The sequence below is a fragment of the Marmota marmota genome, unplaced genomic scaffold (genome assembly GCF_001458135.2).
Source record: "Marmota marmota marmota unplaced genomic scaffold, marMar, whole genome shotgun sequence".
Lineage (NCBI taxonomy): Eukaryota > Metazoa > Chordata > Mammalia > Rodentia > Sciuridae > Marmota > Marmota marmota.
Window position 1 is genome coordinate 32,066,962 of NW_026000240.1, and position 15,969 is coordinate 32,082,930.

The 15,969-nt window shown below is 34.1% G+C and overlaps 1 protein-coding gene across 1 annotated transcript in view; it reads right to left on the reverse strand.

The window, feature by feature from the left end:
• The window catches only part of Atp2c1 (ATPase secretory pathway Ca2+ transporting 1), a 137,871-nt gene that overhangs the window by 69,045 nt on the left and 52,857 nt on the right, over positions 1 to 15,969 (reverse strand). The window contains exons 2-5 of the mRNA XM_015487068.2: positions 6,817 to 6,927; positions 5,062 to 5,178; positions 2,893 to 2,982; positions 512 to 547 (exon numbers count right to left, since the gene is read on the reverse strand). Of these exons, the coding sequence (XP_015342554.2) occupies positions 512 to 547; positions 2,893 to 2,982; positions 5,062 to 5,178; positions 6,817 to 6,927 (354 nt within the window). The remainder of the gene's footprint in view (positions 1 to 511; positions 548 to 2,892; positions 2,983 to 5,061; positions 5,179 to 6,816; positions 6,928 to 15,969) is intronic.

Sequence of the window (15,969 nt, forward strand, 5' to 3'; positions counted from 1 at the left end):
TAAAATAAGATTAGAAAATAAATTCAGTAAATAAAAGGGAAAAACTGTGCTCAAGGAATCAATCACAGAAATCCAGTAAATTTTCTTCAGATGATACTTGAGAAGTTGACCATTTAATTCTGCACTCTTTGCTTCATCTGGTCTTTATTAGATACTGAAACATAAGAGTATTATAAAACCATAAACCCTGGCCTAATTTTTTAATTAGAAAATTATTTTAAATTATTGCTAGCTTGTATTTATATTACTGTGCTTTTTTGCTTCCAACTGCTTTAACTATTCTTAAGACTACTACTAAGCAGATTTTTTTCATCTCACTACCTATACCAAAGAAATACCTTAGCCTCATGAACTTCCTTCAAGAGTTCTTTATATCTGAATTACTTCAAATACAAAAAATAAACTGTTGGACAGGAACTTTCACCATCAACAACTATAAATATTACCATAAGCGTCTTTAATTTTATAAGTAACATCATTTTTACATTGGCAAAATAGATTACTCACTCACCTGAACAAAGGCAACTGTAACAACAATAAGTATTGCCTAAACAAAACAAAGAAACAACCTTTTAAATCAGACACTGACATTAACTATATGCAGTCCCAAGATAACATATTTTAAATACTTATGTCAGATGGAGAAGAAATCACAGCTTTGAAGCCTGATGGGGGAACAATCAAACAATGGCTTGCCATCCCCCCAGAAAGCTTCTCAAACTTTTTGATCTTAGAACCCCTTTAGGCTCACACAAACTGAGGACCTGCTTGTTTATGTGGGTTTTATTTCCTATTTTAATACTTTTACAATTACTCAGTATTACTTTCTACTTATTAATTTGTTTTTAAAATTTTTTTATGTCAACAAAACTTTTCTTCTGAAAAATGTATTTTCTAAACAATTGTAAGAAAAGTGGCAGATTCATTCATTCATTCAGTGGTACTGGACCTTGCACATCCTAGGAAAACATTTAATCCACTATACCTCAGGTCAAATTTTTCTATATTTAATATCTGACTTAATTATTATTATTCAGTCTGCTGCAATATACTGTTCAGGCAGAAGCAGCAGAATGAGAGGATTTTTTAAAGGAAATATGGGGAAAAAATCAAGCCTCAGAAAACAGTTGGAAAAGTGAGGAATATTTTAATAGCTATTCCAGATGACTATGGATATTCTTCTTAGCTACTATACTCTAAAACTTCATAGGCACCACTTAAAGGTAATTTGAAATGCAGAATTTAAAACCACAACAAGACACTTTCCTTAACCTACTATGTCAAAATTCATTAATGGATCTCGAATTTTTTTTTAATATTTTTTTAGTTGTAGATGGACACAGTATCTTTAGTTTATGTATTTGTTTATTTTTTAAATGCAATGCTGGGGAACAAACCTAATGCCTCACACATGTTAGGCAAGCGCTCTACCACTGAGCCACGAACTCAGCCCTCAATCTTGCATTTTTAATCTTTTTTTTGGCTGGGGGGAGAAATACTGGGGATTGAATCCAGGAATGCTCTACCACTTGTCGATATTGTTACATTACCAGCACTTTTTAGTTTTATTTTGAGACAGGGTCTCACTAAGTTGCCCAGGCTGGCCTCAAACCTGCAATCCTCCTGCCTCAGTCTTCCGAGTCACTGGGATTATAAGCATATACCAACACACCCAGCTTCAATCAAACTTTTACCCTGTAAATATTCTAAATGTTGATTCCTTTCCTAATACTTTTAAAACTACACATATTTGTTGAAAGCTATACAATCTCATTAGTCTAATGTTTTAGAAAGCTATTTAGAGCTCACAACAGTGAATAAAATTTATCAGAACTTTTAATTACTGCTTGAAAGCCTGAATTTTATCATTAACAATGTTATCCTTTCAAGTAAAAAACTAGTCCACTTCACATTGTCCTTTCCTTTGACCATCATACTTCAATACACAATAGTGTTTAATCACACTTCCCATTTCATTACACATATATTCAAACAAGGTATATAATCAAGGGTCAAGATGTAATAAAATTAATTTTTACTGCTCTATCAAAAACATTCTTAAAAGAAATAATGAAACAATATTATCATTATTTGGGAACTCTGATTTGTGCTAACAAGACTCTAAAAGTTTTATATGCTATTATTTTTGTGCCATTGATAACAAAAGTCTACAGTAAAAAGAAAAATAATGCTTTAGTGTTATTAAAATAGTTTCAACCTCACATAGCCCTGGAACAAAACTCTGGGACTCCTGGGTATCCAAAAGCATTACTTCAAGAAATACAGTTCTACATTAATATCCACTACATTCTTAAGCATACCACATATGCTTTACTGAATGCTTGAACTTACTAAAAGTTTTTATACTGCAATGAAACATGGTACAAGAAAAAAATTATTCAATCAAAGCTATAATAACCCAGCTGAAAATAATAAAATTGTATACAGTAAACATAGTGTGCAATGTTAAAGAATGTTTTTAATTCCAAAGGTCAGGCTTTAGTTCGCAATTAGTAAAAATAGCTTCAACTGAAAAGTAAAAGGAATTTTATATTTAACTGGAAAATTATTATGCACTATTTCATACCTATTATTAAATAATTTTCAGAGGTGCCAATCACAGACCTTTAAACAATACTGAAGATTACTACAACTGCCAGGCACAGTGGCACATGCCTATAATCTCAAATCAGGGTTGAGATAGGAGGATCGCTTGAGCCCACAAATTCAAGGACATCGTGGACAACACAGTGAGAGCCCATCTCAAAAATGAACAAAAATGACTAATACAATTAAAAGTAGATTCATATATTAACTAAAAAACCTGAAAGTTTTAATTCATTTTCAAAAAAATTTTACACAGTTAACAAATTAAAATGTGTTTTTTCTTACCACAGTGATACTGACGGCATCATCAAACTGATGCATTAAGACACTGATGACTGCAGAAGCCAGAAGCAGCATAATAAGGGGATTTTTAAACTGAAAGTAAAAACAAATAGCAATTCAACACTGTTTTTACACAAATGATAGTTTTGTACTATTTCAGCAAAGGCTCAAAAGGACATGATTTGAAAATTATGAGAGTATACATTTGGTTTATTTTATATATCTTTTCAATTACTCATAAAAGAAAGGAAGCTATATTTAATTACATATAAAAGCTTCACAGTGGCTCCTTTTCAGAAAGAGAAAATATCAACATTTAAAACAAAGAATTCCCAATTTCTTATAGCATACATGTATTTTAGCATTATATTAATTTAATAAATAAAGCTGTTCTCAATTTCTACTGCATATAGAAAAAGCTGAGTTCGATTTTTAAGCTAAAGATTTAGGATAAACACAAGTTAGAACACCTAAATCATGTGATTTAAACATTCCTCAAATAGGTAAATTTGTGTAGATAAGAATGCTGTGGTTGACGCACATGCCACAGGTATAACCCCCAGAGATGGCCAGGAAAAGACACTAAGATCCACTCCACAAAAGAAAATGAGGATTTTCCTCAAGGCTAGTTTTCTTTTATGTGACAGAAACAGAACCATATCATGACCAATCCAATTAGGCAGCACTTAAAAGGCCAACTAACAGAACCACCCCAAATTCTTCCAGTTGGACTTACTCCTTAATGTTTTTCCTATGCTAAAGTGATACTTCACTGTCAAAGTTGCAAAATAAATGCGTTACAAAGAATCTTGCCAGCAAAGAGTCCCAGGCCCTAGATATAATAGTTTATGAATACAGAAGCCACAGCTCCATTGCTGTGGTTTCAATACTACTTCACCAGAGACTCACAAAAGGAACTTATAACAAATGCCAATAATGCCCAGATTCACACCAGACCAATTAAATTAGAATCACAGGGCAATGGATTCAGCATCAGATTTTTTTAAACAATCCCTAACTGAGTCCAGGGATTAAGGGTAGGGGTGGGGCAGACATCACTGCTCTAGCAAAATAAAATTACAACTGCAATATAGTTAAGGTCTGACAAACCACGACCCAATGCAATTCCTGTCACCTGTGTGGCAACTTAATCATCACCCAGATTCATCACCTTGTGAAATGGAACCTTATATCAAGGAATTTGTGATAAGGATTAACTACAAATGTACTGTGTAAACCATAAAATTCTATTCAAAATGTAGCTGTTAACCATCACATTTTAAGAGCAATGCCCATGGTCTTTTCTTCCCTGCTAAAAAGGCTGTGCCATAGTACTAATTAAGCATACCACTTGGTAGGCTGTAGACAGCAGACAGATGTTTACAGAACCACAAATTCAGAGTTCTGTGAAAGGAGTTAAGAGTCACCCAGTACTTTATGATTAACAACTGATATTTTCTGTTAATTGTTGTTTATGCTTATATGTGTACTGTTTAATTTTCACAGAAATCCCAAGAGACAGGCACTTTAGCTTTAGTAACAAGAAAAAATAAAAATCATTCAAAGCATTTCCAGAGTAAACTATGTTAATACTTTCTGAAGTTTTACATAAGATGAAACTATGGTAAATATGAGAATACAATTATGTAAAGTAAAAAATATTCCATAAAATAAGACACATACACAAAGATCTTTCAATCCCTAAAATTTCGATTTTGCAACTTTAGACAACTCACATGCAAAGTTAAGACTGATAAATCTGTGCTCTTTATCAAGCAAGACCCTTTAGAAAAGTTAAACATAAATCTTCTTAAAAAAGAACTTACTGGAAGGGGCAGGGGAGAAATGTGCTGGCCATGATTGCCTTAAAAATTATTAGCATTCCTATAATTAAAATAGTACATGTTCAATATCTGCAAAGGAAATTACAGCCAACAAGATCATCTTTGTGTGATCTATTAGTATAGAAAATGTTGCCCTTTAAAAGTTATAAACTAAAAATTACAGAAATTCCAGCCTAACAGTAAATGCTAACATATTGAAATTATTAGAGAAAAATGTTTTTTAAAATTTATTTTCTTTCTCCATAAATAACCTCACAAAAGTAAACAACTACATTTAAAAAAAAAAAATCCTCATAAATTAACACAGCAGAGAAACAAAGTATCTTACCTGAGAAATATACTTCTTCCATAGTGGCTCATCTTCACTGATATCAAACTCATTCCAGCCATGGAAGGCTCGCCTATGACTAACCTCGCATTTGTTTAGACCATTCTGAAGATCAGCCTATTCAATTTTATATACAAAAGTTATCGAAAATGTTAGCACAGAACAAAAGAAGAAAAACATAAAAGACTACACAGTGTATGAACACATCTACAGGAAGTTTACAATTGTGAAATCTAATGTATGGTTACAAAAAGCTTCTCAGTAGTTACCTGGAGATAATCAACTCCAAAGGGACATGTGGAAGTCTTTTATATATATATGTATATTTTAGTTATACATGGACACAATATTTTTATTTATTTATTTTTATGTGATGCTGAGGATTGAACCCAGTGCCTTGCATATGCAACGCAAGCACTCTGCCAAGGAGCCACAGCCACAGCCCCTGTGGGAGCCTTTTGGAGTGATAAAATGTTCCTTTTAATTGTGGTATTAGTCACATTTTCAAAAGGCAAACTGTACATTTAAAATCAGTGCATTGTATTTTATGTAAATTATACCTCAATAAAATTGATTTTCAAAAACTGTAAGCAACAAGATAGGAGTTTAACTCATTTTTATTATCAGAAAGAGATAATACAAACCAGTCCCTACTACATCCTAACCAGCTTTTTTATTTTTAATGTTGTTTACTAAAATTATTTTCCAAAAGAATATTTAGAGGTTATAAATGCCTGCCTCATTCTCCAAGTCTATCAAAACCCTAAGATTAATATTACTTTTTGTTCTTGGATTACACAATTATTTTAGGCTGGAAATTTGTACTTCTTAAGTTATTTGAGGTAATTAAGATGAACTTATTCACGGGACATTATAATACCATCTATGATAATACCATATAAATCCTTCAGTTACTATGTCATGTTTTCTATGGTAGCTATTATTAAAAAATGAAACTTCCTGCAGCCTAAAATAACTAGTTGCCCTGACAGAAAGCTTTAAAATAGAGATCAATAATCGAGACTTTCAAAACTTAAACATACTTAAAATAAAGTATAAACAAATAAAAAACTCAAAAAATAGATAACAGGACTGAGGTTATAACTCAGTGCATAATGCTTGACTATCAAGTATAAACCCTCTGGGTTAAATCCCTACTATTGCCAAAAAAAGAAAAAAAGCAATGTTTTTAATGCCACAATCAAAATATGTGAATGTCTGAAGGAAAAGTTAAAAGCACTCTTTTCTTCATATATCAATAGATGTGCTTTTTAAAACTAGAAAAGAAAAAATTACATAAGCAATTAAATTTTATTTGCAACTCTGAACTTGCACTTAGCTTTTATTTCACCTTAGAAAACCCTCGTTAAAAAAAAAAAAGATAAACTCTAACACTATGTTACTAATTAAATTGATTATTTTCCTAATCCAACTAGTGCTTACACAGCACGAGTAGTTTCTGGCAATGCTAGTGATCTAGAGCTGCAATGTCATAATCTGGTAGCCAGTAAACCACAGTACAGTTATATAAAAGAATTAAATTTAGTTCCTCTATCACAGGAGTCAAGTTTCAAGTCATATACTCATGGTTAATTCAGTCAAGTTTAACCACATTTCAAGCTCAACAGTTACCATACTGTCAGCACAAAACAGTATTTCTATCATTGAAAAAACTTATATTGGGCAGCACTGATTGATAAAGCCTAAAAGACTGATTTCACACTATCTATTCCCTTTCTCCCACCAACCACTTACTTGGAGAATGCTTGCAACTTCACTGACTGGTAATTCACTTGCTTTTTTTGATGTCAATACAGGAATCATTGTCTCATTTTCACCATTAGGTATTTTTTGAAAACGTGCAACCTAGGAAATAAAAACCAAAGGAAAACTAGTTGAATACATTAAAACAACTGTAATGCAATCCAGAATAATAAATGAAAATCTAAAATAACTCATTTTCCACGGTTAAAAAAATATTCTCAGACTAATGAGCACTGAGTCCTAATAAAACACCTTCATATTAACCACAGCCTATTTTTCTTGAAAGTATATTTGAAAACTTAAGCCACCAGTGCCAGCTAGAACTCAAAATCTTTACATTAAAAAGATGCTATTTCTCCAAAAACAAAAAAGAGTAAAAACAGGTGTCCCATCTATCAGATCCTGATAATTACACATAATCATAGTCCTCTAAACTCATTACGTTTAACACAAGGGAACAAGGACCAGCTAAGCTCTCTCCATTTTAATTATTCCCCTTGATCAGCTCTACCCTTTTCTGCCCAGAATGGATGCCCAGCTACTCTTCCAAAGCACCAGGACAGCAAGTCAGATTAAAGAGCTATTCCCAAACTAGAAGGAAAATAAGAAAAAAGACCAGACAAGCAGAGGATGCACAGGTGAGTGAAGGGGTAATGTGCAGAGTACATCACAAGAAAGGCAGTAACGGGATTACTGACTTGACCAACTTTCTTAGCAAATACCTATACGATAGAGTTCACACATTTCTAGAAACAAATGCCCAATTCAGACTTGTCTTTGGTCCTAAGCTGAGATTTCTTATACACGAAAAGTTTTGAGTAGGCTGGAGAAAGGGGAAAACCTCTCCACTACTGAAACTCTGGAGAAAAAAAGCACCTCAGTTGCTACACATCCACTTGATTAAAAGAACACTGAATCTTACTATCCAGATCCAAATTTTAAGCTTTCAGATGAAATGTTTTCAAACTGAGATAATTAACATTTTTAGGATAAAAATTTTAAATAACAGTTCTTTATGTCAACAAATGAGATCAAATAATAATTTAAGATTCAGCACAGAGGCCTGTATGCAAAAAGAATCTCAATTTAGTGCAAAAAAAAAAAAAATAGTATATAGCTGAGGGAGAAAAGTATTTCTTCTGGGTGATCAAATTACTGGAGCCAAAGACAAGTTTTCTAATATCATGTATTTAAAAAAAGCATTGTTGAATGTTTTAAATATCTTGAAACAAAGAGCAACAGTTTTTTTTCCACTTTTATTAAGGAGATATTAATGACTAAAAATACTGAGGAAATTATAGATTACCTTTCTTTCATGCAAGGTCTTAAAATTATAAGACTTAAGAGAAAAATTGGGAAATTTATAAAACTTGCACGTTTAGAGGCACTAAAATGCCCTTATTTCAAATCTATGAAACAAGCTAAGCCAGAGAAAAGGAATTCACTGAACATTTCTAAGTTAAATACTCAAGAAAATTTAATAATTTAATGAGAATTAAACCAGATGACATTTCATCTTGTAAGATTGTGAAGCAAATAATGGAGCTGGGTTGTAGCTCAGAGGTAGAGGCGCTCACCTAGCATGTGTGAGGCGCTGGGTTCCATCCTCAGCACCATAAATAATTAAATAAACAAATGAACAAATAAATAAAATAGTTATGTGTTCAATTACAACTAAAAAATTTTTTTTCAAAAGATTGTAAATAAAAAGATCAAATGTTTATACTGCCTGCAGTGACAATGGCATTTAATAAAGATCTTGTACTTCAAGGTTCCTGAAAATCATTTACTTACATATCAAATAGGGATAATAGTGCCTAAACAGAATTTACTGGGGATTAGGTTCACTAATGCAGCATTTGACCCACAAGCAATAACTGCTCATCTGATAGTTACTTTTTTCCTAAGAACTAGTTAATAGTTATAGTATATACTCAATAATATAACTAGCTCAAATAGGTCATCACAGAACTAAATCAAGGGAATTCAGATATTCAGATATTGTAAAGTTTTTTTATTTAAACATACTTCTATCATTCAGATATTCACTGGAGGTGTAACTCAGTGGTAGACAGTATGCCTAATATATGCAAGGCCCTGGGTTGGATCTCTAACTCATGCACCAAAAAAAAAGGGGGGGGGGGGAATAAGAAAAATTGCTAACTCTGGTACCAAATATGCCTATTCATAAAATTTTCAAGTACCCTTTGTGTGGTTGGCACATAGATATGGTCTATATTTGATCATAATTTATATAAAATCCTTTAGAGCCATTTTACGGACACAAAAGTGCTAAAAAATCTCAAGGAGGAAATGAGATTATTTCATTTCATCTTGCTCTACAGGAGCATGTTGTTAACTCTCTAAATATGTTTTGAGATGCTCTCCAACTGTAACTCTACCTATTGCCTCAAGTGTGTTTATAAGTGCAGGAGTGGTAAGCAACTGAAAAACAAAATCATAAATTCCTGCACAGAATGCCAAATCACAATGAACTTTGTCATTCTAAGTGAGTAAAGTGAAAAAAAGAGCAGAAATGTATTCATAAATACAAGGACGCAGTGAGCAACAAGACAGGTAGGGATTCTGATGAAGGACACAAAAGCTCCCCAAACGAATGGAATTATTTTACAAGCCTGCTTACCCAAGAGGAGCCAGACACAAAAGAGGAACATCAAGCAGATATTGGCCCAAAGAAGCAATAATTTGTGGGAGCTCACTGAGTAAAGACAACAGCAGACCCTTTGACAATGAAAAAAAGATTGCCATTTTTTTAGCTGTTAGTTGTTATTTATATTCATATGCAGGTAAAGATGACCTGTGAGTCTCTGAGGAATGGGACTTTTTTCATGATGAACTGGAAGGCTTTTTTATTCGGATCTATAGCAACTTTGCATGAATTGTTAGCTGGTGTGCTGAGCCTCAAGATGGTAGCTATCATCTGGTGGTGTGGCAGTGGCCGTTTCTCTGCTAAGAAAGCCTATCAATTCCAGGTGCAGTCAGAGGGCTGGGGAATGCAACTCAGTGGCCAAGTGTTCCTGGTTTCAAGCCCAATACCATAAAAAGTAAAAAATAAAATAAACAAAACACTGGCCCTGCTTTAGGAATAATAGGTAAGAACACTGGATATGCCAAGTACCTCAGACTTACAAAGTAGATCCTTGCATTTTACGGTGAAATCTGCACATCTGTGTTTGTTTTATTTTTTGGTTTTGTTTGTTTCTACAGTACCAGGGACTGAACCCAAGGGTGCTGAGCTACACCCCAAGCCCTTTTTATATTTTACTTTGAAACAGGGTTCTCAGTTGCTGAGGCTGGCCTCAAACTTGCAATCCTCCTGCCCACGTCCTGAGCTGCTGGGATTAAAAGTGTGTGCCACTGCCACCCTGCAACATCTGTTTTTTTGTTTTCTACTTTGTAATCCCCAATGTGCACTTATTCATCCCTTCTTTCACTGCACCCAAATAATACTACTGAGTCCCTTCTTTCACTGCACCCAAATAATACTACTGAGTAACCAGAAACAAGATCATACGTGTTGAGATGTTAACTATATTTTTTATAATAGGAAAGTTGTGAAACAATACATACACTAGATACAGAGGCATAAAATAAATAGGAGTTGGAAGATAACTCCCAAAGGCTGACAGACTTGATGTGTGTGTGTGTGTGTGTGTGTGTGTGAGATAAGCTTCTTATCTCTGCACAGATACACTATTCTTAGCTTTGTTGGAAAACCATAGTTTGGTTTTTCAGACTAGTATGACAGATAGATCTTCAAGGACAAAGCAGTACACTGGTAGTTCCTAATACACAGCAATGTTAACTCTATCTTTACAATAAAGAAATGGAGGTAAGCCACAGATGTTAAATCTTGTTATCCCATATGTTAAAACGAACTGAGTTTTAAATAAAGAGTTGTATATAATGTTTTATGTAATCTCCTAACCTTTCCAACACAGGCATTTTTTGAAAAACCCCTGTCCTCATCAGAGGGATTTTGTCACCAGGTTTTGTTGTCTGTTTTTGTGGGCATTAGCATCATTCTACCACTAAACTTTGCAGATAGATACATGTTATCCATAAGTCTAAGGTGTTTATTGAAGTGGATTAAATTGTCTGAATTAAAGGTCATGCTTTTAAATTAAGTAAGAGAGAGCAACTTCAACAGATGAATGGATAAAAAAAACTGGCACATATACACAATGGAATATTACTCAGTCATAAAGAGGAACAAAATTATGGCATTTGCCAATAAATGGATGAAACTGAAGACTACCATGCTAAGTGAAATAAGCCAATCCCAAAACACCAAATGCAGAATGTTCTCTCTGATATGCATATACTGACTAACAACTGGGGGTGGGGTTCACCCAGTCGGACAGGGGGAGAGGGGTGGGAATGGGAAAGACAATAGAATGAATCAGACATAACTTTCCTATGTTCATATGAGTATGCAGATATGACCAGTATAACTCCACATCATGTACAACCACAAAAATGATTAACCATACTCCGTGTATGTATGATATGTCAAAATGCATTCTACTATTATGTATAACTAAAAAGAACAGATGAAAATAAGGGGGGGGTAATCCTTAAATTGTTAGAAGAATTATTTGGTCAGAAATTTGCAAACATTTTGTTGATCTATTTCCTGAAGACAACTTTGGGATGCTCCTGATGTGTTCATCTATAGTATAATTTCCTGGATCCCATCCATTCTTTAAGAAAAAAATTAGTAATTGTTGCAAAGGTCTCTAATTTGCAGCTGCCTTTTTGTAAGAAGCACTCTTTCTAATTACAACAATTTTTTTAAGAGAGTTTTGGTGTTAAGATGAAATAACAGCATGCGTTTACATTCATTAAAATGATCTAACAGGAAAAAAACTAATAATACAGATGAGAGATGGGACAATATGAATAAAAACCACAATGAGAACTATGTTCATACCCACTACAATGACTAAAGTAAAAAAGACAACTAAAAACTAGTGCTGGAGAAAGTAGAACCTTCACACACTGGCGGAGATTCTTAAACAATGCGGCTACTACGGTTAACAGTTTAATAGCTATTACATATTATGCTTGTTATTAGGCAAACATTTAATCTCTGTCAAAAAAAGAACTGTCTCAACATTCTTTGGACGATTTAATTATGCTTTGATTTTGAGAATTATAAAATAAAGATCAAGTTCAGTTTAAAAGTAAATCATCTTAAGGGATGTCATGTCTTTCACATGTTGTTAAAGAAGTTCACTGTCTATGGTCCCAGCTTTTAAACATGGTTATCTCATATCTGGCCTCAAAATCATGCTGAGGGCCAGGGATGTAGCTCAGCAGTAGAGTGCTTGCCTACCTGAGTTGAATCCCCAGCACAAGAAAATCAAATCTTGAGCTCAAATTTACCTTAGTCTCCTTACAGTTGCTTTACATTTATTAAAATCTATACCTTTCACTACTTAACTCATGGAACCAACAAACATTTACTAAACCACACACTGCACATACAACCACATATACCCAAAGAAGTAACTAACTCAACTGGAGAGCCAAGTCATACCAAAACTCTTATACACACACAAATAAACAAATTAAATTTTCATTTCACTTAGAAAGGGGTCTATATGCATCAGATCCCATCAGAGATTTACTAAACCTAATTTTGCATTTTACCAAGTTCCCCAAATGATTCATTCATGTTTAAGTGTAAGCACTGCTTTACATCAGTTTCTGATATTGACACAGATCATAATTACACAGGTTGCTATATGAATGGGGCATGCCCCTCTAAAATTCAGATGAAGTCCTAATCCCTGCTGTGATGGTATATGGAGATGGAGTCTTTGGGAGATAATATGGATATTAGGGTGGTGCCTTCATGATGGGATTAATGCCCTGATAAAATGAGACACCAGAGAGCTTGCTTCCACATCCCCATTCCAAGAAAAAATATAATCAGGAGGAAACCAATTAGCAACACCTTGATCTTAGATTCCTTAGCCTCCAAAACTTTGAAATGCATCTGGTGTTTGAGCCTCCTGTCTGGTATGCTATTATGTAACAAAAGTAGATTAAGATAGGGATCTTTTTTTTTTTTTAATCCAAGTGCCCAGGTTCCATTCCCAGAGAACATAAATCATTAGACCTGAAGTGAAGCCAAAACACACTTATTTTTAAAAGCTCCCCAAGCTGTATCAAATATGTGGCCAAAGCTGATAATTACTGGCCTTACTAGGGTTAAAAAGCATGGTCAAATTAAACTCAAAAATTTAAGTATTCACTTTTAAAAGGTTAATACCTCCTAAGATCAGTTACTAACATAGGTTCATAGGTGACTTGAGAAAAGTCACCTTTTGTAAAATAATAATAACTCTATACAGACAGAAATCTGATTATAAAAATGAGTCAGCAAGCCAGGTGCAGTGGCACATGCCTATAATCCCAGAGGCTCAGGAGGCTGAGGCAGGAGGATCATGAGTTCAAAGCCAGCCTTGGCAAAGGTGAGGTGCTAAACAACCCAATGAGACCTTCTCTAAATAAAATACAAAATAGGACAGGGGAGGTGCTCAGTAGTCAAGTGCCCCCTGAGTTCAATCCCCAGTACCAAAAAAAAAAAAAGAGGTCAGCAAAAGTAACTCAAATTACCCAACAGAAGTCAAGAAATAGGGAAAAAAATCTTTAAAAAAAAAAAATCATTTTGGCCAAATTCAGTGTGCTAGTAATTAACATGAAAGAACTAGGCACCTTTCCACACCATTTAGCAATCATAGCATGGGAAGGTAGGATTATCCTGAGAATTCTAGAGATCAAACTCTACAACTGCATTTTACAAATGTGAAGAAGGCATATTATGGACAGAAGGAAAAAAAGTAACACACCAGTTCCAAACCAAGAACTACATATTCACAGTGACTTACAGAAATCAAACAGACCTACACAATTTAAGAAGCAATCACTTATTGATTACAGCAAAAAGTGAGTATTAATGTCATTTACTTTAATGTCATAAAACATAATAAAACATAAAACACAAAAAGCATAAAACATAAAACACAATCCAGGTAGAATTAGCACTTTTGGCACACATCTGCAAGCCTTGTTTGAAGAAAGGCCCATGATACTACCATTAGAAGTAGCGAATTTTGGTTACAAAAATGTCCAAAACCAAGTTTCTATAATCAAGCTTCTGGTTGAGAATTAAGGCAATCAGTTTTTTTCTGTAACACTATAAAAGTCCACTTATGTCCACACTATATTCAGTTGAGTAGAATAATAACATGATGCAGCAGGGATCAAACCAAACATCTTCTTCAGAGCCAGAAAGATGGGATAATGTCCCAGGCTTCATCCCCAACTTCAAATATAACAGTTCTACTGTTATGTATTACATATTTAGACTTCATCAAAAGGCTTGTATTTAAACACCCAGGGTTTATAGCTTTAAAACCAGAGAAACCAAAGCCAGTACCACAGTCAAGATCAGACTTTTTAAAAAAATAAAATTCACATTTTATTTAGATTGTTCTTCACCAAAAATAATAGCAAAAATTTCCATATAAAGAACACATTTATGGGGCTGGGGTTGTGGCTCAACTGGACAGCACTTGCCTAGCATGGGTAAGGCACTGGGTTTGATCCTCAGCACCATATAAAAATAAATAAAATAAAGGTTAAAAAAAAAAAAGAACACATTTATTTTGTGGGTTTTCCAGATTTTGCTTATAAATCTTAACACGGCAGTAAACACTGTCATAGAAAATGACAGAAGAAAACTAGTAGTAACTGGGGAGTCACTTGCCAGTACTGTCTTGACTACCAAGCAGAAGTGTTCAAGTGTTCAACATTTACCTGCCATAAAACTTATTAAGATGCAGGCTCAACAAAAGAATGTAATGAGCAACAAATCACATATGGAACAGCAAAGGCAAGCTCTTCCATTTAAACTTATGGTAACTTGTTCTTTTAAGTTCACTTGATAAAGACAAAATCTACACTGAAATCTGTTTGATAAGCTCACATATTTCTTTGGTTATTCCAGAGAAATGGAAGATTATGCTTATAGTACCATTACAGATTTTGAACAAAACACTTAGAACTCGTACTAGTCAAAAATCACTGGTGGGCTTCCCTATAACATTTTATAGGATGCATTCTTTTCTCCAGCAGTGCTTAAAAGTTATCAAGAGTAAAGAGACTTTCTGGGATTTTATCAGCCTCCCTCCCATCCAGAGGTATGTTTTATTTTCCTGTAAAAATCAAAAAGACTTTTGAGTATTTTTTGTTTTCCTTCTCTTCAAGGGTTAAAGGTAAAATATTTTCACCTTGCTCATCACCTCCTTCTCCTGCACTGGGGTTCTGAAGATTGCTATTGTTTGTTTCTTTGTATTTGTTCCTTCAGAAGTTTCATCAATCTTTCTGTTTCAGCATCCTGCTGATTTCATCTTCACACAGTTCTTTTGTATCCTGTATCTACTATATGCTAATCAAATGACAAGTAAGATCAAATATTGTTGGCATTGTATTACCTTGAGTAAATGTCCTGTAAAGACTCTCCCAATGGCTTCATAAGTATCTGCTTCAATTAATTTCAAGGAATAAAATAACCCAATCATTCTTTAATTTTTCTGATGTCTCTGGAAAATATATAGTTCTAGAGATTACAGAGGTCTCAGTGTCTGCCACACAATCAACACTGTTTATTTTATTAATCAGATGTTTTATCTTCTAAGTCAGCTCTCCTACAATTCCCTACCTACTTCTAGCATATGACCAGATCCCACAGAACCTGAATAAAGCCAGATTGGACTGCATGTTTCTCCCCTCACCCCTGTTGCAATTAGGGTCTGAAGTTGGGGCAAAAAACAGAAGTCAGCATCAGATATAATCCCCACTGGCCTCACCTTCCCCTCTCCGCCACCTCAGGGCAACCCACCAATAGGCTCATGCCCAGGAAGGGAAACCAGGCAAGGTCAGACTTAATCCCAATTCGTAATCCCAAATCTGTTTTGCCAGCTGTGTGACCCAGAACAAATTGCTTATCTTCTCTGAGTCTTTTTTCTCAGTGGAAACTGGGATAATACCTATTTTGATTTTTAACAAGAACTAAAAGAAATACTATTTATAAAAGTATGTATTCACAGT